The sequence below is a fragment of the Geospiza fortis genome, unplaced genomic scaffold, assembly GCF_000277835.1.
Source record: "Geospiza fortis unplaced genomic scaffold, GeoFor_1.0 scaffold10, whole genome shotgun sequence".
Lineage (NCBI taxonomy): Eukaryota > Metazoa > Chordata > Aves > Passeriformes > Thraupidae > Geospiza > Geospiza fortis.
Genome location: NW_005054326.1, coordinates 3,842,299 through 3,869,784, shown reverse-complemented (window position 1 = coordinate 3,869,784; position 27,486 = coordinate 3,842,299). Strand labels below are relative to the sequence as shown.

At 37.0% G+C, this 27,486-nt stretch overlaps 1 protein-coding gene across 2 annotated transcripts in view; it reads right to left on the bottom strand.

The window, feature by feature from the left end:
* Window positions 1-725: 725 nt before the first annotated feature.
* Window positions 726-27,486, bottom strand: part of CCDC91 (coiled-coil domain containing 91) — a 112,736-nt gene continuing 85,975 nt past the window's right edge. For both annotated transcript variants that reach the window (XM_031057058.1, XM_005421044.2), the window contains exons 12-13: window positions 26,379-26,492; window positions 726-1,935 (exon numbers count right to left, since the gene is read on the bottom strand). In XM_031057058.1, the coding sequence (XP_030912918.1) occupies window positions 1,816-1,935; window positions 26,379-26,492 (234 nt within the window). In that variant the 3' untranslated portion in view covers window positions 726-1,815. The remainder of the gene's footprint in view (window positions 1,936-26,378; window positions 26,493-27,486) is intronic.

Sequence of the window (27,486 nt, the reverse complement as noted above, 5' to 3'; positions counted from 1 at the left end):
TTACAAAGTGTTGCAAGTCAGAATACAAATCTCTCCTAATTAGGAAAAGGCTGATTAACAGGTTCTGGCTTTGAAGGGGAACACTTGGATGTCTTCAGTAAAAAAGGAATATTGTTTCACGTACAGGCCTAGAGCAAAACCAAGTTGTTCATTTAGGAATCTGTTCATACCACATTTCCACAACTAAACACACATTGGGAGAAAGCACTAGTCAATCAATTTCCTTTTACAGTACCTCAACATGCAAAAAATTGCATGGGGACATCTATGTCATCTTTGGTGCAGTCACAGAGACAAAAATTTCACTGGTTTAGGAACAGAAAATGAGTAGGCAACTTGTTAACACTACAGGATTTTCTTGTTAGCCAGAAAAAATGCAAACTGATCAATCAAGTATCAAATAGAAGACTGGATTTTAATCCATTTGCAGGGTAAGGTCATCATCTAGTAAAACCAGCACTGTTTACTTCTTCAGTGAACTTTTGTGTATACCAAAGACAAAACCTTTGGGTTTGATTACAAAAATGAAGCACAGAAAAAGATTTCATTAAAAACCTTAACTTTCTGCAATACATATTTCATACTGCTAATACCTGTGCAACCATTTGGTGTTCCTTATTACTACAAGAAAGCAATTTATGAAAAGTGCTGATGAAAAAAAATCAGCTTAACAAAAAAACCCAAAACACCTCCAAATAAGAAGAACCACACTTAAAAAATGTCCATAAGCTCACCGTAAGAGAGATCATTCTTTATTTAATACCTAAGCATGAACACTTATTTTCCCTTACTTCATTCAGAGCTCTTTTACAGCAAAGGCCCCAATTCTACAATCAATAGAGTGTAGGCACAGAAATTCCATTCCATCTGCTGTTAGCAAGACTAGAAAGTCCTGTGAGTGATCCAAAGTCCAGTAATGTCAGTGTGGAATTTTTCTACTTCCTTGGATGCACTTAGAAAGGGCATGTGAGGTCAGCAGGCTGCACTCCTTGTTCTGTCAGAAATTCCACTGAGGCAGTGCAGTATCAGTCTCCACATAATTACATACATCTTCTTCCTGAAACTGAGGTCAGTCACATTAATCGTAATTTCATGAGAAAATGACTTTTGGAATTGAACTAACTCTGTGAAACAGAAATAAAATACATACTATACATTGGTCATGGCAATGTTTTATGCTACCCTAAACAGATGTACTGTTTAGTTTTTAAATTTTTCTGTTCCTAGAGCTGGATTTGTTTATAAATGACTTAAAAAATGCCTGACAACACTCTTATGTTTCAGTACTGATTCTTCTGTTCTGCATCAAAAGCAGTAAGAAATAATAAGCTACTCAGGTTCACCTGAGGCAATGGACTTGGGTAGATATTTTGGAAATAGAGATGGATTTGTACCTATAATCAACTAAATGTTTCTCTCCATTTTTTAAAATATCAAAAATAACGGTGAATCACATCAACACATGGTGCCAAATTTAAAACAGACATAACAGGGAAATGTTAAAATTTCAGACATAACACGGAAACTTTTGACATGGGCTACTAGAAAAAATAATGAAAGCAAAATCCTAAATAAACAAATCCTAAATAAACCAATTTTTTTCCAATGATCTTTTCCCTCTCATATTTGCTATCTGATAATAGTAGTAAAATAAATAAATAAATAGAAGAACATCATCCACAAACATTTCTATTGAGAATTTCAGATCAATCTTGACTCAATGATACAATCCAAAAAGATTGGAATATATTCATCATTTGCTAGATGGAGATTTGCAGCTTCACAAATCACACTGTATCATCAGCACTGAGAATGTCAGTCTCTGTTTTCTGCTGGGGTTGGCTCTTCCTTTAATAAAACATTTAACTGTTTCTGTGCACATGAAAGGAAAAGTTCCAAACTGTGCAGATTTCTCTGACGGACAACTTCATCAAGCTATTGAAAAAAAAGAGAAAAAAAAAAGATCAATCAACTATAAGAAAACCTGAAACAAATGCTAGGGTTTGTCAGCAAAAAAACAACCATATTAAACAACAAATTTCAACAACTAAAGAACCTAAGTAACTTCAATGTGTATCATTTAATAACAACTTTTCAATTGATTATTTGATCTTCTCCAAAACAAAATGTACACAAGGCTAAAAGTAACTTTAAAGCTGTCAAATTCTACACAATCTATTTGAGAACGCTAAACAGCCTAACTGCCATGCTAGGTCAATCCCCATGGAAATTGCAGCTGTTGCTTTTATAAAAACACTGCTTTGGGTTTAAAGTGATCACTACATATGACTACACATTCAAAATTTCAAAGCCTACTTGTAATTTAAATAGCAGCATATTAAAGTAGTTCCCAGAGGAAAAATTCAAAATATTTACTATTTACTTTGCTTGTTCCTATGTTTTATCCCCTATTGTCAAACAATGGGAACTATATATATATATAAAAAATATATCCTTGCTTTATAGACAATCTTCCCCACCAAAAAAGATAAGAACACCATAGCAAGATTTGGCAGGGTTTATCAAATAAATGACAAATAGATGGTTTACTGAAAAGCATTTGAATTTTTTAAACATTAAAAAATAAATAAAACGCACTGCAAAATTCCTTCCAGTTGAATGTTGAAGTTCAGATGTCAAACAAATATTATCACAACTGAGAGACGATTTCAATCTGACTATTCTTTAATCAGCCCAAATTCAACTAAATACCCATATAATGACAACACAGGGTGAGACTGAAAAGTAGTGGTACAAGGCTAATATGGCATAAAAATTATGTCCCTCAAGGGAAAGGAAGTAATGGAATTTTGAAGAAGTCAGCACTTCTTCCAGATTATTTTGCACAGGTTCATATGCAATGGAAAATAGAAGGTTTTTCAAAAAATGTATCCTGACTCATATATTTCGGACTCACAGCTTTAATTACAGCTTTCAACAAAAACTGATCTGTTTATCAATCAGCAGCCCAGTTAATTGCTCTAACAGTCACCTGAATGCCCATTTTGTTTATAACAGATAGCCTTTTCTTAAAAATATAGACACAGAATGCAAGACAAGGATAGCAACTTCTTCCCACTTCACTTTGAAAATGCACTCAGGAAGAAGTTGCAGCGCTGTGATTTAATACACAAAGGGAAACATTTATATGACCCTGTGCTTTTCTGCTCCACAAGTTCCTCTAATTTATGCAAAACTGGCTAGTTAGGATATTCTGGCAATTTGTTTCAACAGAGATGAATGTATCAAATCTAGCCACCAGCAGCAAACACACGTATTTTCTAAACACCACACAATAATAAAACTCTCCTTCAGTAATAGAAGCACTGATTCACAGGATGGTTTGGGTTGGAAGGGACTTTAAAGATGATCCAGCTCCAATCCCAGGGGCACCTCCCACTGGACCAGGTTGCTCAGAGCCCCATCCCACCCAGTCTGCCTGTGTTTCTACTTCTGCCGTTCAAAATTTTGCATCTGTCTGCAAGAGCAGGCATGAGGGCTCCATACACAGCCTGATGAGAACCCGGCCCACTGATTTACAGCAGATTTTAAAGCAGATCCAGTTCAAATAAATGTAAAAAAAAAATCTGTTCTTCATATATTCAACTAACAGCTGCTACTGACAAGAAAATGGAAGAAACAGCAAACCAATCTCTAAAGAAGCTGTATCTGGAAGAGTGTGGAACAATGGAACAAAAAACCCCCACTCTGCTGTGCTGGTGCATTTTCTCTGATTTGAAAAGTATCTTGCTTCCTTTGTATCTTCTGGACCAAACCATTTTGCCTGGGGAAGCTTGCAGATTTTTTTTTTTTTGTGCTTGTGATCCAAATTTCTTTGGGGAATGAATGGACAGATATAGCACATAATATCAACTGTTGCATGTTAAGAAAGAACACGAGATACCTCTTTCTCTAATTAATATATTTCTCACATTATGTCATCAGATTCTCTTGCTTCTGGCAGGTGTATCAATTGGAGAAGCTCAGCATGAAATTGAATTTTCATGGTTTCCTTTTATTGCATGTTATATCATTACACTCCTAGACAATTCTTTATTGAGCTTTGACCATGAGCTTTGGCTAAACTCTCCATTTTCTTTTCATGCAGCCTTTCCTTGCAAATTCTGCTTTAAAGGGACCAGAGTAGCTCACCAGATGTGTGTTCCGATATACTGCTGTTCAATTTCTTTACCAAGGCTGCAATCTCAAATTGTATAGGATTAAGTTTATTTCACCAAGTACTAAAGTAAATGTTTAATGTGTGTAGTGATTGGCTACAGCATAAACAAACCAGAATTTCTTCAGGCTTGAGCAAGATTTTAAAAGTCTCAAATGAATTAAGTACACATTTGAGGAGCCTTTGTTGAGCTCAAGTGGTTAGTTGGTAGTTTCCATTTGTGCATAAGAAAAGTTTATTGCTTGTTAAACATTTATGTAAATGCAATAACATAAATCTTGAGAATTCAGTTCTGCCTTGTTTGCTCAGTTTATGAATATGCATTGCCTTGAGCAGGGCATTCTAAAAATCTTCAATGCTACAGTAAAGACAAAACAATCCAGAAAGACTTGGGATCTTCACATAACACAAAAAGAGAAGCAATGATGCTGTCTTTGAAAATGGTACATTGGAACATATTTAGAAAGAGAACATGCTTGTTAATGGGAAAATTGGCTTGGCTGGGAAATAGAAACAAATGAAGCTTTCTTATATTGTTTAATGAACTGTTAGCAATGGACACAGCTTTCTTGAAGAGTGCCTCCACATTGCTGTGCTCCTGCTTGCATAATGCCACAAAATGGGAAAATTTATAAGATATTTTAAATCTCACTTTTCCAAACAGTCTTCTCTCTGTATTTTTAGGTCCTGCTCCTTTCATGGAATGACCTCATGATTTAAACAAGTATAAACAGACATCTGGCAAATTCAAATGTGACTTTTATGCAAATGTAATTGGTATAAATAACATATTTGGGCTGGAACATTCACACAACCAAAGCAACCCAACTGTTCTGATTCTATGCATCAAGTTGGTTCAGATCTGCCAAGAAAGGGCAATTTCCTACACCATACTGCCATTATTGTCATTGCTAGTCAATATTTCTCTCTCACTCTATGAAATCTATTAGTTCAAAGTTCCCAAATTATTTAGACTGTGTCTAGTTGATGGAGCTTTAATTTGCTCAAAGCTTTATGTTTGCTCAATGTTCCAGAACTTCATCATTTTAAGTTACCCAACAGTATATTTTAATTCTGTAGAGATTGTTTTTTTCCTTAAGAACTAGAGGTTGTCTCTCTAGGCACTAGTATGGATCCTGCTAAAAAAGTGGATTTGGAAAAAAACACTTCTTGAATTCCACTCCTCAAATACCCACTACCCTTCAGACATTTCATTTACCAAAAATGACCAGAGTCTTGCAGGACCATCCAACACACTCAGTGCTATTTGTTCCCCTCTTTTTAAAGCCTCAGCCCACTTTTCAGATCTAAGTGCACTTCCACACTGCTTCTGGCCAAAGGTGCCTGGATGAGACACCCTCAGATGTGGGGTCTCACCCCAGCCACATCCACAGGCCAGCCAGGATGATGTGCTTTGGGGCCATGCAAGGCATGACCTGAAGGCACAAGCCCCAGCAGAACTCCTGAGCCAATGCAAGAACTGGACTTGGGAAATGGAAAAAAAGAAAGAATAAAAGGCACTGTATTACCACCAGGAGAATGCTTCTACCCCAGCCTGCTCTATTTCACTTTAAGCCAACCCATCACTTTAAGTTCCCCTGCATCTCTTCAGCCACCCATAGCTCAAACCAAACCAAAGTTAACCACCATTCTCACCTCTACATTTTCCTAGATTTATCTTACCTTTCAAATTCTCTGTGAAACAGGAGAAAAGTCTACATGTGTAATGCCTAAAGTAGAAATTAGTTTCTTACACAAACAACTGAGCATGCACATCCTTCATCCCTTCCCCTACTTGCAAATAGGTTTGTTTTCATCCTTACCTTCCTCTATTAAATACTCACCAACTTTTTTAAACATTTCAAATTACTAGAAGAGAAACCCAGTCAGAACTCTATAAATAATTGCTGTATGTCAGAATTGTACTCTCCCTTTCTAGTGACTAACAAAATAGCACATGGAAAATATAATTTTAGGTTAAGCACTGAAAGATATGAGATGAAATCCTGATCTCAGCACAGTAAAGGTATATTTTATTATTAATCTCACTATGGCCTGAAGTTCACCCAGAAAAGTGAAGAAAACAAAATTAATGTTAAATATGGCTCTTCAGTTTTCCTGTCTGTATAAATATGAATATTTAAAAAAGTGTATTTTTCAAAATTATCTCTCAGATAAAACAACTTCCCAATATCAAATGTATTTTCAGCTGTCGGAATTTATTCAAATACATATTGAAAAAATTATCTGTACTTCAAATGATAATTAGAGGATTAATGTATTCAGTAGGAGTAGCTCACTAAACTGGGTCTGTGATACTAACATGAGTAAAAACTGCAATCTTCTTTTTGTCATTAAATTCAACAAATACAATGACCAAAGATTAAAAAAAAAAAGAGCAAAGATGTTGAGGAAGAAAGCTTTTAATTGTACTTTTATTACCGGTGTTTTTGTAGTTAACGACACACAAAATAAATAAAAAGCAATGCCATTATATTGTCATGAAGCAGAACAATTTCCCTAGGACCATAAAATCAAAAATAAGTTTTTGAGTCCTGTTATTTTTCCAGGAAAAATGCAAAGAAGTTCATAAAGAAATTATTCCAGCAGTGATATTTAGACTTATGTTCATCCATACAGGAGGAAGGGGCAGTGGGGGAAGACATAAAATCCTCACAAGTATCCTTGTTACTCAAAGAAAATCCTGTTCATGCAAAGACAGGAAAATTTCAAATGCAAAATGAATGTTTTGGAGACTTGAAAACATAGAGATGGGTGTGTGAAGAGAATGGGTTCTGAAGGTGGATTTAAGGGATTGATAATTAAGATTTCCGTTTATTTAGTGTTTACAAGTAGCTGCTGGTTGGCTCTTGAATAGGATTAATCACCAAGGCATTTCTTTGAAGTTAAATATTCATTAGCCGCAGGTAATAAATTCATTCATAGACATCAGTCTGGCATAATTTCATTTTTTCCAAAGAACTTGCAGTATAAGCATTCTTATATATTTCCTGTCCCCTCTCAGATGTATGTTCAATAGAAAGGGGACATTTTGACATGGGAGGTAAAACAATTGAAGCTTTGTTTTAATAATTGGTAAAGTAGTTTGCCCTAGTTAATTTAGTCCTAATTTCTCTAGGTATTTTTATTGCTGATAAATATACTAAAGCTTTGTCTCTTTGCTGTCTGCAAACAAACTGATTTCCATTTGCTATTAGTCTGTATGGTTTTGTATTATATAAATTTACTAATTAAAAATTTTTTTCTCTAAAAGAAAGAAATTGAAGAATGATGACAGGCATACTTCAGACTACATTTTTTTATAATTTAGTTAAATATCTTTTTGGAAGAAAATTAATATAAGACTAAACTACCAATTCCTATTTTTACTTGAAAAGATTCTGGAATAATTTTTCACTTTATTCTATAGTTCTGACTTAGCACTGTTTGATTAACTTAGATGGATGTATCCATGGAGAGCAGACCACCAGTAAAAAGTGCTGATGATGACAGATTACTTTCCTGAATACTTCTATACTTACTTATTAAGGACTAGAGGAACAAATTTAAGTTCCTTTGAAATCAGTGGAATCAGGAATATACATTACTTAAGTATAAGGCAGAAATTATAGTGATGCTTGATTTGTTCACGTATATAAATAATTTACTAAAAAATGTTGTCAGTGGCACTTACTCCTCTGTGCAGGGACTTGCTTGACAACAGCAGCATGTTAAAAATTCCCTGCTCCTGGAGCAGGGAATCCAGATGCAACACAACTTCTTGCTTGGAGTCAACCATGGATGTTGCAACTGAATTTGCCTTCAGGTATTTCTGTTTCTCCTAATTACCTGTACATCTGTACCTAACAGTAATTACCTAACAATAGGTAATTATTTTAAATTGATTTTGGCATCAGTCTGAGCTATGAATTACAGTTATGGTCTTTCTGAACAATGGTCTGAACTTCAATTCTAAGTGAATAAATGGTTGCATTTTAAATATGTGATACTTTCTGAATATTTTTAGAGACAAAGTATTTTTGGAAAAATAATGGCTTTTCATGTATGATCAAAACCTTAACTTTAGCAGGCTCCTGCTGGCCCAATGGATGGTGAAAAGCACTATAGCACCTTAGTGCTATGATTGCACTGTACTGGATATTGGCCAACAAACACAGTCCAACAGACCCTTGCAGTGTAATTAAACACTCATCAGTGTCTTTTCACTGCATGATTGGTCAATGCTCCTCTTTGAGGAAAATTCAAAGACAAGGGCTTTGCTTTGTACAATTTTTATGATGTATAAACGGGTTTTGTTTGGGTTCTTCTCCCCACCACAACTAACCCACTCCAGTGAATGAGCCTGACACGATCCTGAAAGGTTCTGTAGCTGTAGAAATTCAGCCACATGCTAATATTTTCTAGTAAAACTATAGGTTCAGAACTCTTTCTCGGTGCACTAACATGAACTTCTTCCCACAGACTGAACAGAAGGCTTTACAAAAATTCCCTAGCACATTAAACAGACCATATAGAAAAATTATTACCTTGAGGAACCTGCAAATCTGAGAGTTGGATGAGGAAACAATGAACTACTTCCTCTCATTTCTATAATGGATGAGAAGGAAAACAGATCCATATGGTACATATGTGCAGCAGAGCTTATTTTAGAGTTAATCCCAGGACAGGACATTTTTGTCTGTCCACCTGTGAATTTCTACTATTGATAACACTTACTAAGTATATAAAAACAAGCTTCTTCATGGCTGTAATTTATACAGTATCTCCTACACATTAGAAAGTCATCAGTGTTCAAGACAACCTCTAGGAAAGAGAGATGTTTAATAAATTATATTGCCATGTGAAAATGTTTGGGTTTTTTCCCCCTTAAATAAATAATGCTGCACCTTCTAAACCTTAAGGATTTTATGCTTGGAATTTGATCATTAAAATAATACCATATGTTGGACACATCTTTAAAACAGATTTGCCTAGTTTGTTGAAGGTGGTGGGAAAACAGCCTGTCAAACCTCTCAGAATCTCCACTGTCTCCCAGATGGACCCAGGAATGTAAGAAAATACTAACTTTTCTTCACATAAATACAAGAAAGAAATTTGCTTTCAATCAAGGAAATTAGATCAAGTGCAAAAAGAACTAAAAACCATTGCAGCATCTGCTCAGACTACTGTAGAAGGTGAAAAATAGGCATTTTCTAAGCCCATAAAAGTAATAATGAATATTTATGTGCATTAGCACATGAGACATCTCTGTAATGACCTACCTACTTAATAGGTTACAAACATGGGGTTTGTTCTTTCCTAAAAATTATTTAGAGACTATTGCCATACACTAAAAATAGGAGTTACTATAATTGCTACTATAACTGCTGATTGGTCCAGCAATCTGATTGTTGTGGTTTTAAGTCACAGATTCAAGATTCTTAAAACAAACATACAGAAACACATGCAAACAGTGTCTTCAAAATCTCTGACTGACAAATACTTAATGTTTGGCCCTGGCAGGTGCCTACACAGCTTCTGAAACACAATGGATTACAGTCTCCACAAGGCAGGCACGAGCAGAAGACTAACCACAATGTGGCCAAATTTATCAGATCACTTCCTCTGATGTGAAAAAAGAGAACTAGAACTTTACAACAGCACCTAAAGAAAGGATTTATAGGTGACTCAGACTGATTTCTATCCAGACTTGTCAGAGCCTGAATGCTCGCAGAGTGTAGAAGTCCTTAATAGTTTTCTCCTAATCTCCAACTGTTTTAAGTAACCAAATCAGTCTTGGGCACTATCACATCCTGATTTAATACAGCTACAAATGACTTGGCAGAGATTACACAGGGCTTCTGTGGAGCTTCATAAACCCAAATTGCCACCTTTCCAGGAAAATGCCTGAAAACTATCAGACTTTGCTTCCTGAAAAGCCCTGACTGCAGGGCTGGGTGATTGATCTGGTATCCAAGATCTGTTTCATTTGTCAGTATGCAAACATGTTCCAAATTAATCCACAGCAACCACGCTTGGTTAAAAGCAGCAACAATCTTCCTACACATAAAAATTGCTATTGTTATCCAGCCAAATAAAAAAATGTTATCTGATGGGCTCTGTTGAGTCATGCTCACAGAATTGCCTTACAGTACCCAGATGATATCTACAGCACTGGATTAATTAAGCCTAACTGAAAAGCAAACAGCAAATGCAAGCATTAATCAGAACAATATTTTTTCTTACTGTGAATATGTATTTTGCATTATCTGTGAATAAGCATATAAAATAGAAATAATCATTGTATCATAAGTGTTTGCAGCGCATCCAAATTGGAAAAAAATACCCTAATAATGTGCATGACTGTGAAACCACAGTTGTACATAATTTCTACTCCATTGCCATGGGTGCTTTCTAAACATCTTTATCTAATATAATCCTTCATGAACAGAAGGCTCAGCAGGAGCACAACTTCTTTGCCTCTAAGAAGGGTAACAGGTGGTTGATAACACACATGGCAGAGAATCACTGCTTTAGGCTGGGAGGTGAAAAAACTGAGTTACATGGAAAGCTGAAGCTACAAATAGCATAATGAGTCAGGCTGTAATTAATCCGCTTAGATATCAAGGAGACTGCAGTTGCATCATGATTATCTGAAGGTTCCTGTGAAATTGTGACACTATCAGCCACAACCCCTAAAGCAAAGTGTCCCCTAACAACACACTGGAGTTTGGTAAATAGAAGCAGCAGGAGAAAAATCCCGTCTCTTGGTTTTGAGGAACACTTGATTTAACAGCCAGGTTTTCATTTTAATGAAGCTTTAAGATGTGGCAGGATGAAACAGGACATTCTAGAAGTCATGGGCAAAGGTGTTATCACATGAAATACAGGTATCTTTCTAAAATTATCATTGTAAGTTACAGTTGATGGATTCACACAAAGAAATTAAATGAGGAAAAACAGCCTGTAGCAAATCTGTGATAAATTTAGCATTAAATCTGTGGCAATATACATGCATTAGGACAAGCAATTATACATTAAGGTTCAGGGAATACAAAATAATGTCCTACTATTCAGACAGAAATTTTTGAGCTCACATTTACTACTGGACTTCTTCAGGATTGAGAAGATTGAACACAATGTTTTTTACTGACAGTAACATTTTACTGGAAAACTCAGTTTGGAGTTTGAAGCCAAGCTACTGCAGCAAAATTCAGGGCAACTGCTGGCAAAACAGTTCATAAAGCTGCAGCTGCAACACTGTCATCAAAGGCCAGACCTCCTTGTTTCAAAACAAACACAGATTGAGTACCCACAGCTCTCAGCACCTCATCACTTACAACACCACAGGCAGGAGGATTCTAAAGGAGGAGGGAGAAATAACCAGCAGGACACAATAATCTGCAGGTTTTCTGCTCCATGCTATTCCAAATCCTTCCTGCAACTGCCAGCCAGTGGAGACTCCTCGACAGCAGGGATAGAGGGCATTCCCTAAAGCAGTTTCCTCTGGGTACCTGCCTGGCTATTCTGCTGCTTTTCCAGATGCAAATTGCTGTCAAGGCTTTGCTGAGAAATTACACCCAGAACATATACAATGGCTGTAGTTGAGATGGTCACAATACAAAGCAACACTCCATTTTCAGAAGGCTTCAAACCCTGTTTTATTATAGCATGCATGCTTTTTATACATTCCTACAAAACTCCTAAGTTTACACTTTACTCATTGGTCAGGAAAGACTAACAAAGTGCTTATTGGAATAGACAGCTGCAGGTTTCTCTTATTTGTCCTTCTTTCTTTCTATGTCAATAACCTTGGTAGAAAATTCTTTCAGTGATAAACGTGGATCCTCTTATCAAACTTCTCTCTAGCTCACAGAAATTGCTGTAAAACCTCTTCCACATACAACTGAAAAGAGAACAGCAGTTTTTCACATCAGCAATACCTTGTTTCACATTAGTAAAAAAAAAAAAACAAAAACAAAAAACAGAAGGAACTGTTTCTTAGCAGGGTGGGGTGGAGGGAAAGGACAAGGGAGAGAAAAATATACTTGACCAAATTATATGAGTCAGTAGCCTGCAGCCAAAGCAGAAAAATAACATTTATACTTATTACCTATAAGTCATTGAAGCATCTTGCTGAATTTCTAACACACAGGTAAATATTTGAATGCAAAAAGTAAACAGGAAACCACATCCCTTTGCTTCACCGATCTAATCTTGCTATTGCTGTAGGTAAGAAAATTTATTTCTTTACACGTTTCTCTAGCTTCATAGACAACTCGATTAAGTCTCAAATTTTGATCCCACTGGCTTTGCTGCAGGAATCCAATTGCAGGAAATAATTATAGGAAAGATTCATCAAAACACATATAGTAAGGCCAACTTGCCCATTTAATTTTTAAAAATCTGAGTTCAGCAGAAGGATAAAAACAGCAAAAGACATAACTAGAAAAAAAGAGCAAAGAAGCTGCAAAATTTGGGGCAAAAATACTCTGAATTTTCCTGCATATAACCAACTATGAAAAGTCTCAAATAATTCCCCAGCTAAAGGAGTAAGCAGATAAAACTACTGAGATTCAAGTATCTCCACATAAAAGGACCTGGATGTAAATAAGAAGCAGCACAAAAACCCCGTATAAACCCTGAACTACGAATATTCCTCAGCTGTAGGCAAACACAGCTCAGAACAGAATAAACCATCCTTATACACAAAGTTATCTACTCATTTTACTTGTGCAGTGAACAAGAGAAAAAAAAAATTTACCCTCAAAACTCTACAGCCAAGACAATCTGCCAAGTAATGCGACTTTGTGGTGGTTGTGCAAGGACTCTGGGCTTATCCTATCCTGGTACATGGACAGAGAAATTCCACAGAGCACCTCATTAAAATGACTCTGATTTCTGGAACTGTGCAACGCAAACACAGAGACCACAAAACTGCCCCTGCATGTCATGGAAACAATGGAGCAAAGGGGCTTCTGTCTTCTGTCTTTGCCTCTTTGGGCCTCAATTCCAGTGTAATTAAAATGGTATCACAAAAAATCTGGGGATGGAAGAGACAGTGACCCACCTTCTGATCTCTGCACTGGGAACTCATAATAAAATCAATCAGAGTGGAACAATTGCCTCTTCTCTTTTGCAGTGTGACAGCCTTGCAGGTGCATGCCAAAAAGCCTTTGCTGAGCACGGCCATCATTAACTTTCTAAGACTCTTTAGGATCCCCTTGGTGCTAAAAGAATGGTACAGCAGGGACTTGGAAAAAGCCAAGAAGTTGACCTATGACTAAGAAAATAAAACTGCAGATGATATTCTTAGCTTTAATTAATCCAAGTGATCATATTGAAATGATTAAATTTCCATCTAGTACAAAGCAATGTAAAAAAAATTACACCAACTTAAAGATCAAATTTATAACTGCTGTTATGTTACAAAAATACCTAGTTGTACATTCTCATAAATTCCGAATCAAGAAATGACAGTGAAAAACAAATACAGTTACAAGCATGTGGCTGAATTTGAAAGACAAAGACAGCAAATAATTAAGGTTTTATTTTCATAGGAATGACAAAAAAATCCCCAAAGTCCTCCTCCTCAAAACATTCGCTTACTCAGTCTAATAGAATATTAAATGTTTAAGCTTCAAAATTCAGCTGACCTTACTTTCTCACTAGGATGGCAAGATAAGAGTATTCATGTACATTTGCATACATGGATGCATAGATTTTTCTGGGGTTTGTTGTTCTTGTTCTTTTTTTTTTTTTTCCTTTAGATTACCTACTCTTGGTTAATCAAAATGTCACTTGAAAATGCCCATGGGCAAGAGTCACAAGTTGCACTAAAAATGGTTAATCCCACACACACCTAATCAACAACTTTGAATTTTTTTCTCTACTCCATAGCAAAACATATTTTGAGAAAGCCATACAGAACACAAAACAACTGATCTTCAGACAGATGATCTGGTTACAATTCTCACATTTCCAGAAGTACACCATGAAATTCTAACACTGAGGGATGAATCAGGAGTAACACAGGAGAGCCTCACTTGCAGGGGGCCAGAGGTGTGTAAGGATGCCTCACATCCTCCTGTCACACACAGAGCCTTCCTAATGGACAACAGAGACATTTGGGAGCCTCCTCTGCCTTCTTATCAAATACTTGCAGAACAGAGGGACCCTGGATGTCAGATCTTGCCTTTCCCTGGACCTCAGGTGGTGCCCAATCACCTGATGATGAGAAAACCACACCACTCTCCACTGACAGACAGATCTGGGTGACATTAGCACAGTGCGCGCTGCAAGTCTTTATTCCTGTGAATACTCTACATCCACAGAGCCAGCTGAATAATTTTGTGTTTGCAGAGCAAATCCAAAGTTACTCTTACAGTAATTAAGATGATACACATTGGATTAAAAACACAATACATCTCAATCACAAGAGTAGCTTTGAAATAGTGGAGTATCCAGTCATCTCATGGCTGAACATTATAATTCATCCTGTTATTTTTTTCCCTTTTTGGCTTTGATAGCACAATATTTTCTCAGTAATAACACCACTTGATTTCAGTTTCAGCTGGAATCTCGCCTGACTAAAGAGTACAGGCATAATCTCAGCCTTTGTAGATTAATACACTGTGGCACAAAAGGATATATGAAACAGTTTTAACTTAAGTAAAGAATTTCAAACTCTGGCAATTTTACACTGAAGTAATTGCAGAAAACCCTACAATAGGCTATGTATGTAGTTTCAACTAAATCGCTTTCATCAGCATAAATGATCACTCAAAGAGTTTGGAAATTATAATTTTGGTTATTTAACAATTTTCTTTGTATTTCAATGAAACTAAGTGGCAGAGAATTGTAATTTTTCCCCCTTCCCATTTGTTAAAACCAGAGCACTATAATTTCCAGGAAAATAAACATTTTCTTGAATGCATGATGTTTTGCTATTGAAAAGTGGCAGAAAAATGCCAAAATGTCCTCTGAAGAAAAATGCCTGATAGGTTCAATCGATAGAAATACTGCATTCCTCCACAGGAGACTATAATTTCCTTTTAATATCAATTGATAGAAATACTACATTCCTCCACAGGAGACTATAATTTCCTTTTAATATTTGGAAAGAATAATTTCAAAGCTTATAGAGACCTAAAAGTTCAGGAAGAAATGCCAGGCTCACTTCTGTATCCCCTGCAGATGCATCACACTGCTTCAGGATCCTTATCCACAGAGGAGAAAAGGAGAGCCAGGTGCACCAAACTCATCTTACACTACAACATCCCATAAATCCCAGGCTTAATCCTTTGGATTTATACTGCTCTTTGAGCTGGGTAAAGGAGCAGTGTGAAAATGCTCCTAAAACATCAATGTAAATGTTTCTTTAATCCTATTAAAGCCACAAAACAGGCCCAGCTGAAGGAGCAGGAAACTGAGCTGAGGAACTCTCAGTGACCCCATCACTGGAGTCCCTCTTGGCACTGACCTGTTGGTCACAAGTTCAGCCTGGGCATGGCACAGATGTCCTGACATCAGGTGGATTCAGGACATCACCGTGGGGACCCCTAGGACACGCTGGATGGGGGTGAGCTCTGTAGTAACACAAAGTTTTGCACTGGTACCTTGCAACAGCTGAGTTATTAAAATAGCTGATGCACAAACAGAAGATAGGACTAAATATTTTTGAATTCTTGTTGCTTCACACAGAAATTTATGTTCCCCAAACACAACACTGAATTCAGCCCAAAATGATACAACTTTTTAAAGCTTTTCTTTAAAAGTCAGAAGAAGGGGGAAAAGTTGAAAGAAAAATACTCAAGGTGACAACACACTTTAAAAACTGGGAAACTGGTCTGTTAAAATGTGTTGGTGGTAACGTTTAGGGTTTGGACTCCCATTAATGGGGCCCCAGGGAAAATATAAACACTCTTTCTGAAATTAAATCTTGAGTTTGCCCACAGCAGTTTTGTTTTCAGCTTCAGCTGCTGGCACGTCAGCCTGCAATTGAGGCCTTGCATCAAATGCCAAGCCAAACATTCAGCAACAAGAATGGTAATGACACCCTATTTTGTTCTAAGGCACATTAAAATATAGCAAGTATTATATAAAAAAAAAAGGCAAAAAAATCACTCATTTGAGATAAATAACATAAGAGAAACTGATTTTCATAACTTCTCTCACTTGCACTTGTCTTCAAATAATAAACCTTCAGAAGAAAGCTGTGCTTGACTCTTGAAATCAAGCACACTTGCAAAACAGTAACACATATCAAAGTTCTGATAAAAACTGCCTAAGGGCATAAGCTTTACCTACAAGAGTTCAAAACTAAATTCCCTGGTTTTCATGCACGATTTTGCAAGTGACTAAACAGGAATGGATCAATAAATGGAAGTCACTAATTTGTAACATAAGTTTCTCAGGTGGGATCCCTCCTATTCACAGAGATATGACATACTAATATCAGAACTCTGTTACTGAAACCCCTCCTACCAGCATCTCTTTAAGTTATCTCTTGTATTCCCACATTCTTTTCCTAAATACTGTGTTAAAGTTAAGAGTGTGTGGCTCCAGCAATTAGTTTCTCTCTCTCTCTCTCTCTCAAATCTCCAGCCTTCTGCAATCTCTCCACATAGATGGATCTCAAGTAAGGGATGCAATGTAAAATACAGGATTGGGATCTCTTGCCTGAGAGAGGAATAGTCAGCCCTGCCCATCCTAATCCCAGCTCCCATGATGTCTCATGATGCATAGGAACTATCCCCTATGTGGGAAAAATTGCAGTCTGGATCTACAAGGGATATATGGAGCTTCTAATATAAACACTGCTCTAAGACATTCAATCCCTGATGTGAATCTGGGTTGAAAATTGATCTGACTCAGAAAGCAGACTGTACTCATGACTCAGACCAGGGATTAACAATAATTTACCTGTCATGGGTGGGGAATTTGAAGAAGCTGCCAATTTACCAACTACACAGAGGAAAGGGTGCACCAGGAATTGGTACAGGGACTTGCTCCACCACTAACACACAATGTTAACTTGAACAATTTAAGATACAACATACTGCTGTAAGATACAACAGCCTGCTACCCAATAAATGGAGTGAATTCCAAGCTTTATCTAAAATCAGCCCCTCAATGTGAATAACAAAGCGAGACCAAGCAGGTGTCAATTCATGACCTAACCAACAGCACTGTTATTTGCAGACTGAATGGATTTCTTTAATCAGAGGGTGGTGAGACACTGGAGCAGGTTGCCCAGAGAATTTGTGGATGCTCCATGCCTGGAAGTGCTCAAGGCAGGGTTAGATGGTGCTCTGGGTCCTCCAATGAGAGATGTCCCTGCCCATGGTGGGGGGATTGGAGCCCAACATGACCTTCCAGGTCCCTTCCAAACCAACCCATTGTGATTCCATGATTCAGGTCTGAAAGCAGCAGATTTGTGCGTTTGTCATGCTTTCCCTGGAATAAGGAATTAGAAAGAGGGCAGAGTGCTGGATCCTTATTATTGTTCTAAGCTAGAGCCAAAAATGGTTGCAGCAGACACATTTTAACCATGCAAGCACATCAGTGCTCAACAGGAATCACATCAGCACTCCTGCTGGAACCATAAAGTCAACCATAAATTTTAAAAAACTGAATATTAGATGTAATAACCTGCAGTAACTACAATACCAGTCTAGTTACTGAAGTTAATGTAGTACTATATGGGAACAGTTTTTTTCTGTTCAGGACATTTGTAAGTAATTTAGAAGCCTTTCAAAGCAATAGTTTCACTTTCACATGGAGTACTTTTCTGAAAGGCAGGTATAGGGGTTTCTTATTTTATTTCCATTCATCATCATGTCAGTTGTGTAACTATCTACTTTATTAGAAATAAAATAATTGAGCAAATTTACTTAAAAGAAAATAAATACTGGATGTGCAGTTGAAAAAAATTAGACAATTTAAGTAAAGCAAAAGCAGTAATTTCTAATCCCAATGAGATTAGCACCCGAAGAATCTGAGCTATTGGGTTTAAAGCTACATTAGGATTCACTTTTCAAGAGGAGATTTTGTGGAGTTGCAATGGTTACTGCCAGTAGATGTATCATGAAAGGAGTTACCATCATGCACGGAAGAACAGAGAGGAAAGCAAAGGTCCAGTCAACAACAGAAGGTTCAAGGACCTCTCATCTAAAGAGAGATGTCACCCATAAAATGAAAGTCTAGAAAGCATCCAATTCAATAATTTCAGGAAAGACAAAATATAGATAACCAGTAGTTGAACTCTATGTCAATTCTTAGTTGGTCAGAAAGCCAAACTGCTTTTTAAACCACTTTTTAATTTTAAAATTTTGCTTTGATTGCAGTTAGGACAATAAGCATGAAGATTGGTGTATGGGGAAGATGAAAATGGATCCAGCCTCCTGACCCTTCCTCAGTGGCAGAAACACCAATTACATGAAGAGATTTTTCTACAACAAAAATTCACCTTTGAAAGTAAGAAATTAAAAATCAGTAGCAAGAAAAAACATGGGGTTTTTTTCTGTCTGATAAGAGGGGCCAATAAGCCACGGTTATTTCCAATTAAATTCATGTTTGAAGTTGTTTTCTGGTAGTAATATGGTTTTCAAATCCTCTTTTACAATCATAGCCAGTTTCAGCCACCAGACAGACATCTTATTTCTCTTCTGCTGTACTGACCTTCCTCTTTAGCTTGATCTAATTCTTACTACAAAAAGGGTTATAAATTACAAGGTCTTTATAATGACAATATGACCTATATGATAACTAAGGCATTTATGCCAATATTTTAAAGAACTAAAATGTTATTTCAACTGCAACACTTGAAATGTAAAGGGAGAACTTTTAGTCAGGTTTGTTTAAGAAAAACTTAAGAAAATTGACCATTTTCTGTGATGGATGAATAACAGAGTAACTATGCAGAGGTGCACATATCTTCTCATAAGGTCAGATTTCAGGAGTGAATTACAGACAATTCCTCAGACAATTTGAAAACCCAAATGAATTTGCAGCAGCCTCTCCTCTACAAGGTGGATAAATCTAATTAAACTTGAGTTTCATGCATTCTTTTTCAGTCTTTACCTTAAAGAACTAAATGTAAGACATTAGTTTTCATCATAAAATCTTATCTTAAAACACCAAAGAATGAGGAAATTGCACAGAAAATACTTCACATTTTAAGGAAAAAAAACCCGACATAGATAACAGGGGTTATAGTAATTGTAAAATAGATCACCTTCCACAATCTGTACTGGTAAAGGTGCTTTCACAATAGATTTATATAGGCTTTGCTGCTAAATGACAAAATCAAACATAAAACCCCCAAGAAGTTCTAAAAGTGCATTCATGATAAGTCAGATCTGTATGAATCTATTTAGTTATGAAACATAGCACATGCCATTTAAAAAACCCCTGAAATGGGATTTTGTACCATAACCAACCCCAAAAGTCAGTGTATCAGTTAGAAGCCTACTCAAAAGGTGGAAACAAATGTTGACTTGTTTCTTTCAGACAAAACAAGCATACAAAATACACTCCATAAAAACAGTATGGCATTAGAAATAACACTGAAAAACAAGGATAACCATGGAGGAAATGAGCAGTTTTAATCTGATTTACTGTCAGAGTATGTCAGAGATGTCCTTCTGTCTTGGACATAACTTGATCACTATTTTTCTTCCCTTCAAAAGCATTGTGACTACACTGCATCTGTGCACAGAGTGAAATGCACAGTTCCCCTTTCAAGGGGTAAATACTTGTTGCACTGCAGAATAATCCCACTGAAAGTGGGGAAAGGTATGGCTTGCTCTTGCCTGGAATAAGCTGACCTTCTATAAAGGTGTTTTATCAGGGTAAAACAGTATTTTCCAAATATTCCAAGTCTTTTTCAGAAAAGAGCAAAAATAACCCTGGTTCTTCTGGTTATGTGGCAAAGAGCCAAGCTGCCTGTCCTGGCACATCCCACACATCCCTGGGATGAGCCTGGAATTCTGTTTTATAAAAGCACCTGTATTATTACCAAACTAAAGGGGTAATTCTTCTATGAAAAATCAGAAGAGAAACTTGTTGGATTTTTTTTTTGCTTTCCTGTGAGACAGACACGGCTTATATCATCTTGCCAGTGATTCTTAAATATAAATTCTGTGGTTGAAATAGGCCCTGATTTTCTGTAGTATCAGAAAAAATTATCTATTAAACACAAAACCCCCAAAAGTATCTCTTTGGCTATTCTCAATTCCGCAGTATTTTGGTAAACATTAGTCAGAAAAATGTTTAGCTCTGTTTTCTTCTAAAGGTTATGAGGCACAGCTGCACAAATCATATGGGAGCACACAGCAGTACAGAGAGTTTTGTTATAATGGTGACATCCCTGCTCTCAGAATCCGACCCTTAAATCAGGATGGGAGTGCATTTATGGCAAGTGTCTGACCTTCAGGGAAACAGGGGCTGCATTAAAAACAGATCTGTCATTCCAGTGATTACTCAAGCCCCAACACGTAGTTTTTTCCTGACAGGCCAAAATATGTCCTTTAAAGCCAGCAAGAGCTGTGTACAATTAGCAGACAAAAGGTGACTGATTAATGTCCTCAGCTTTGCTGTCAGAAAACAAGCAGTAGATTTTCCTGAGGGGAGATGAATGTCAATGTAAATAGGAAAAAATTAAAATTTGCTTGTTGGCTAGCTACTCACCTCATGAAGTGAATCTTTGTGATTTAGAGAAGTTCTTTAAATAACCTATTCAGCGCAAGATTTATTTGGTAGAAAATTTTCCTCTTGTAACTTACTCTCCCAACTTCAAGAATTATTTTTTATCTCTATACAGCTAATAGTCACAAAAAATAATTAGGCACAATAATACTAGATCACTTTTTTTGTCTGCTATAAATACATAATAAATAAATAAAACATATTGAATTAATATTTTTAAGCATTCAATTGGAGTGAATAGGCAGTAAATTACTGAACTATGACATTTACAAACAACTTGCAACCTGTACCACAGGCAAAATACCTGAATATTATAACAGAATACTTTTGTAAGGATTCTGTTATAATATTCTACAAGGCTTCCTAACATTTGTGTGATTTTAGAATTAACAAGGCTTAGTTTTTAATAAAAGGTTTTGTTGAAAGTTTTTAACATTTGCAGATTATGTTCAAGAAGCCAGAACACTGTCCAAGCATGGAAAAATAAGAAGCAGAGCACAGAATTTCCTGACCTTTCTAACAACAAATAATTGGATGCAGATCTTAGTTTGAAGTACAGTAGTGATCAATCAATTGCCTTGATCATCAGAATTTTTGAGACACCTGGAAATATAAAGCTCCACCAGAATTCTCTGGGTGACATTCTGGTCTGTGTAGATGCCCCCTGACAAACAGAAATATTTGCTTAAGTCAGTATTACAAAGCTTCCAATATTTTCATTACGTTATTTAAAAAAAAATGTATAAAGTTTGTGTCTTTTACTTCTTATCTGCAAATCAATTTTAAAAAATAATCTCAGCCAATCATATAAAATGTAAATATATTTCAGGACTTGTCTTCATGGAACAGTAGGAGTTACAGAAAACTGCACCACATCTGTAGGTTCACAGCATGAAAGCAAATAAAAGGCCAGCCCACAACTTCAAAATAAGATTAAGAAGCAGGGACATTAATATACTGCAATACTGATATTCTTCTATTCCGATATTGCTTATCTGCTATTTTACTATTTATTTTCAAGCTTATTTTCAGTTCAGAGAGGAAGCATTACTCTCTTAAGTCAGCTGGCTTGGCTTCTTTCAGACCAGTGGATTCTGAAAATTCACCTTACAACCTTAAAGCAATTCTTGTCTTTCACTCTTCATCTCCCTGGGCCATCAGGTGCAGGCAGCACCTCCTTCACATCCTGGACCAGGGAGAGGAGACAAAGTGCAACCAGAGGCCGAGGGAAAAGCTGTGATCTGGACCCCACTTTACACAGGGAATTATCACTCTTCTCCTTTGCTCACATATCTGGAATGCTTGCAACACACCTCCAAAATTTAAGTCGACCTTGGAACTGCAAACAACAAATGTGAAAGCTCCTTGGAGCTCTTACAAATTGCAATTTGGGAAAAAGCTTTGTTTATATCCACTTACTTCAGCATCAGCCAACTGAAGCAAACTGTTTTAGTAAATGGGCCAAAGCCCCATGTGAAATCCATAAAAAGTGGAGCAGGGATAGGCCCAGCCTGTCATTTTACTCCTAACAGAGCAGCATGTACCCGTTAATCAGATTTTAACCAAAAATATTGCAGAAGCAATGCAGTTGTACAGGTCAGGGAAGGGCACTGCTATGCTTCTGTTGTGTAGCCCAGGGATCAGGGTTTGGGAGCTCTAATCCTAAACCAGAATTTACAGGACATTAGGCTCTACTCCTTGCTCTGATGCCCAGGTAACAAACACAAACATGGCTATACACACCTAAACTTGAGAGCCTGTATATGTACAGACATGTAGATATATTCCACCACATCAGCAAGATGTTTGAGCAAAATAAAACTATTATCCTTTAAAAATTCTAGTGTTTGTTTTTATACCGAATGCTTGTGGAGGTATTTCCTTATATGAGGTAGCTCAGCTCTGGGGTTTTTTTAAGGATTAATAGTTAACAATTAATGCAAAAAGCTGGCAAACACATCCTGCACTCGCTAAGGCACAGCCTGAGGGTCTGGAATGTGCCAATTAGTGCATCTTGCAGCAATTAATGTGCTGGGGCTCCTCACAGGGCTGGGTGCTTCCAGAGCACTTGGGTGATCAGAAACCACAATGCAGAGCCAGAGGTTACAGCATGGTGAACATCAGGCAACAAAAGACAATACTGATAAATAGGTCTGTGAAGCTTGAGCTTACATCAAAACAGATGGACTTTGGATACTCAAGGACAAGTGCTTCTTCACTCAATTCTAACCAAACTGAAAAATTTTGCTTCCCTCTACATCTGTGTCAGACAGAGCTCTATGGCACATGATATGCACTGAATCCAAACCAAAAATAACATTTATTTGTATGACAGAAGTGAAGGAAGTGGCTTGCCACTTAGGCCCACTTGAGTGCTGTCCTGGATTGCCAAGCAAATTGTTCTATTTGCTATCTGTATGGCAGTTGTCCTCTGTTAATTGGGCAGTTTTCCTTATCTCTTCCACAACCACTCCTCCCTCCGAGGAAACACCTGCTGATAACAGGCTATTGAATGTCACTGATAAGAATTACAGCATCCCATGGGGAGATGCTCCGCCCAGGGGGAGGAGCCAAACATTCCTACCTGGATATAGTCTGAAGATTCTAGAACACCAGCAGAGTTTTCCACTGGATTTCCCAGAGGAATAGCTGCCTCCTTTTCCACTGGATCTTCAGAGGAAGATTACACCTTTCTACAGGATCCCTGCCCCAACAGAACCACACCTGACGCTCCAGGAGGGCTGCAGCCACAATTCCAATTGGACTGCTACCAGCACCCTGACCAACAGGGTGTCAGGTTGTGTTCTGACTCTGTCAGTGTTGTTTTGTTTTACTGCATTGTTTATTTTATCTTTTCATTTTCTTCCCTAATAAAGAACTGTTATTTCTGCTCCCATATTTTCGCCTGAGAGACCCTTAATTTAAAGTTTATAACAATTAGGAGGGAGGGGGTTTACATTTTTCATTTGAGGAGAGGCTCCTGCCTTCCTTAGCAGACACCTGTCTTCCTAAACCAAGACAAGTGCCTTTTTATCTGTGTGCTACCCTTCACCTCTGTCCCCTCAGTGTCCACCCCACCGGCAATAAGTTGAAGCATTGTTTTGCCTTCCCGATATTTATTGCAGATGAAGGCAAAGCAAGACTACACAGTCAAATATACCCTCAGGCAGTTAATAAAGATAACTTTCTGGACATAGTGTGGATGGACCTTTGCTGGGAATACAATTCTGGCTAACATGTGCATTTGAATTTGACTCAAGGTGTTAAAATGTCGAAATAAATCTCTACAAGTTTGGTAGCTATGAAAAATGTCTTTGAACAGACAGGACAGCCTGACTCCAGTTCAGCTTTGACACCTGCTTTGGAATGGTGGTGGCTATGAGATAATCATGACATAACAAAGACTTCAATTCCTGACTGAAATTTCCTTCACATCTTAGATATCCCCATTCTTAAGGTGTTAGCTGTGGCAACATTAAAAAAAACCCCACATTTTTCTACTATAAAAATCTTCATTTATTATAGAACAGAGAACATAAAACTAAGACTACAGCATATAATTAGAACTGCTGCCAACATAGTGCAATATATCTATAAAAACCTGGGTGAGTTCATATGGCATAATTACAATGCATGCCACATCATCATTTATTGTATGAAAATACCTGTTTCAATCACAGGTGGGTTTTTTCTTTTTTTTTTCCTTTTTGTTTTTAGCTTTATTGTTCTTTTTTGAAGGTGGAAAGACATGCCAACAAATTCTCCCCTAGTTTTGGTGATTTTTTTTGCCTTCAATACAGAGGAAGTTACATTTATTCTTGTCAGCATTTTAGTATGATGCTATTGTTGCTTTTTGTTAAGCAACTTTCTACTAATCCAAATAATCCCCTGGTAACCAAGTACAAATACTGCTGTGCCTATGGTTTGAAGGGCTCTACAAACAGATTTTCAAAACAATCATGACACAGAGTGCCCACTACCTTTGCAAGTTTGTACCTGGGATGCCCCTGTCAATTAAAAAAACCCAAAAAATCTCTCCACATCCTAGACAAGGCATTTTCCCTGAGCTCTTTCCAGGAATTTCTTACATAAGCTGCTACTTCTTAGCACAGTCCATAAAGTATATTTATCCTCTTACAGGTGTATGAGTTTTGACCATTTCCTCTGCCTCTTATGTAATTACATGAAAGCTATGATGCTACATGATTTGGAGTTAAACAAGTCTTTCACTTCCAACCTGAATACAGGCAGTCTTTATAAATCTTATGTCAGAAAAATTTAGTTCTCCTTATGTATGATTTTTTAAAAAATTAATGGATATGTGTCAACTGATCAGAAAGAGAAAAAGGTTGGCTGAAAAATTTGAATATGCTCTATGAAATGAAAGGAATTTATGCTCTACCATATAAATCAAAGATTTTGTTTCTGTGAAGGTGATATTTTCATGTATATCTGCACTGGAGGCCTTACTGACCCACTCATTTATGACACTTATGATAAGTTATGATAAGTTATTTTAATAGCAGACCTACTATCACCTTCCCCACAGCTTATCCTTCATAAACAACTGACTTCAGATATGCTCCAACATCCTTATGGATCATGTTTTGCACTGGATTCTGCTTAAATTGTCTTTCCAAATCAAACAAATCCTGCTAAAAGGAAATGTCTCCACACACAGCATAATGGAAGGAACTCACCCAACAGCAATCCTAACTAGTAGCAGAGTGAAACTTCTGAAGGTAAATCCTATTTCCCATAGTATTATTTAACCTATAAAAGCAGAGAATATAGAAGCAGAGGCCAAACTCATTATTTCTACTTCCTTCTCAGGACAGCATTCCCCATTAGACTCAATCTGAGTGATTTTGTTTATTGAGAATACTGAAATTTGATCTCAGGTTGCTACTGCCATATGAAAGAGGTTTTTAAAAATTATTTTTTGCTTATGTTTTTATAAAGAGCTTCAAAGAGGAGAAGTGTGTTATTTTTTTATCCTCCTACTGAAAGCAAATCAAAGTCCCTTGAGCTACATTTTTCTGTTTATACACAAGCATTAAACTGCCAGGATATAGCATGAATAGAACATCTGAAAACAACTTTCAGGACATTGCAACATTTCACAACAAGACCAATGCACTGACTATAAATCACACTTAATAGAATACCAATATATTTTCAGGTTCTCAGATCATATGGGTTGAGAGGAAAAAATTAATGGCCTTTGTGTGCATAAAAACTGCATAATAAAGTTCATTTGTGAACATAAAATAGCAATATCTGCTCTTCAGCTTGTGATGGACTTAAAAGTCTGCAAATACATATGAAGAAAGGTATCATAATAACAAATTGTTTGCAAAAGATGAGTGAAAGATCTGAAGACCCAACTCCTGATTCTGTTTTCCTGTGAATTTTAAGAGAGGTCTGAGGTTTAGCAAATTTTATCAACTTCTCAGTTCATGATGAAACCCATCATCCACTGGTAACTCACCCTCCTCTGCTCTTTCATATATTCCATCAATTCCTCTGTTGTCCTTTTTACTGCTTCTTCAATTGCCTTTTCACTTCGTTTCTGCTCCTCCATTAATGCTTCCTTGACAATTTCCTTTCCAAAAGAAAAAGCATGTAAGTGTATATGAAAAAAAAATAAAAGCCACAAATGTGATAAAAGGTCATCCATCGCTTTTCCTCCTGCTAAATTTTTATTGCCTCTACGCTCTTTTCCCAGTTATAGTTATCCTACATGTATTTATAAAAATCGATAAATTCAGTACTAAAGGGTAAATAAGAGAGAGAAAAAAAAGAAAAATAACCACTTTAAAGCTATATTAATAGAAATACAAAAGCCTCGGAAACACTGACAGTCCTGGGGCATGACCAGCTTTCTGGAAGCCTCTCCCAGTGTCTGACCACCCTCTCCTAAAGAAGAGCTTCACAATGTCCAGTCTGAGCCTCCCCTGGTGCAGTTTTGAGCCACTGCCACAACACCGAAGTCGGTTTCTAACCTGTGATAGAAATTATCAAAGCTTTGTCTAAACTCATACAAAAACTTATCAAAATCTTTAATTTGCTTCCAAACTTCAGGAATTGCCAGGGACAATCTGTACCCAGCAGTAAAAAGCAGCAAAAGATACCCAACTCCCCACTCCTTAAATTAGCATTACCCTACATCAAATGCATTACAGCAGAGAAAGCCAAGAACCCCTTCTTAAAACATCCCTATCACATGCAGTATTTGTTTAAGGAAACAAATTGCTCAGCTAAAGTCACAAAACTGTCCCAAAACTGAAGTCCCAGCTTCCCAAAGCCGCTCATGGAATAAGCAGTGACGTTATTAATCCAAGTGTTCTGTTTCCAAGATTCAGGAGAACAAAATGACAAGACTCAGATTCCTATAAATCCTGAAAATGTAACATTTTCAGAAAGCAAAAAAAAAGGCACCTGGTAAAAGTAATCACATGATCTTAAATGATTTTTCAGGGAGATCAAGAGGATGATGGAGAGTGCCTCAGAAATCAGGGAGAAATTGGCAATTCCTATGCCTTTGTCCTAGACATTCCAATTTGGAAGAACCAGAAGCACTAGTGGTGCACCTGAAG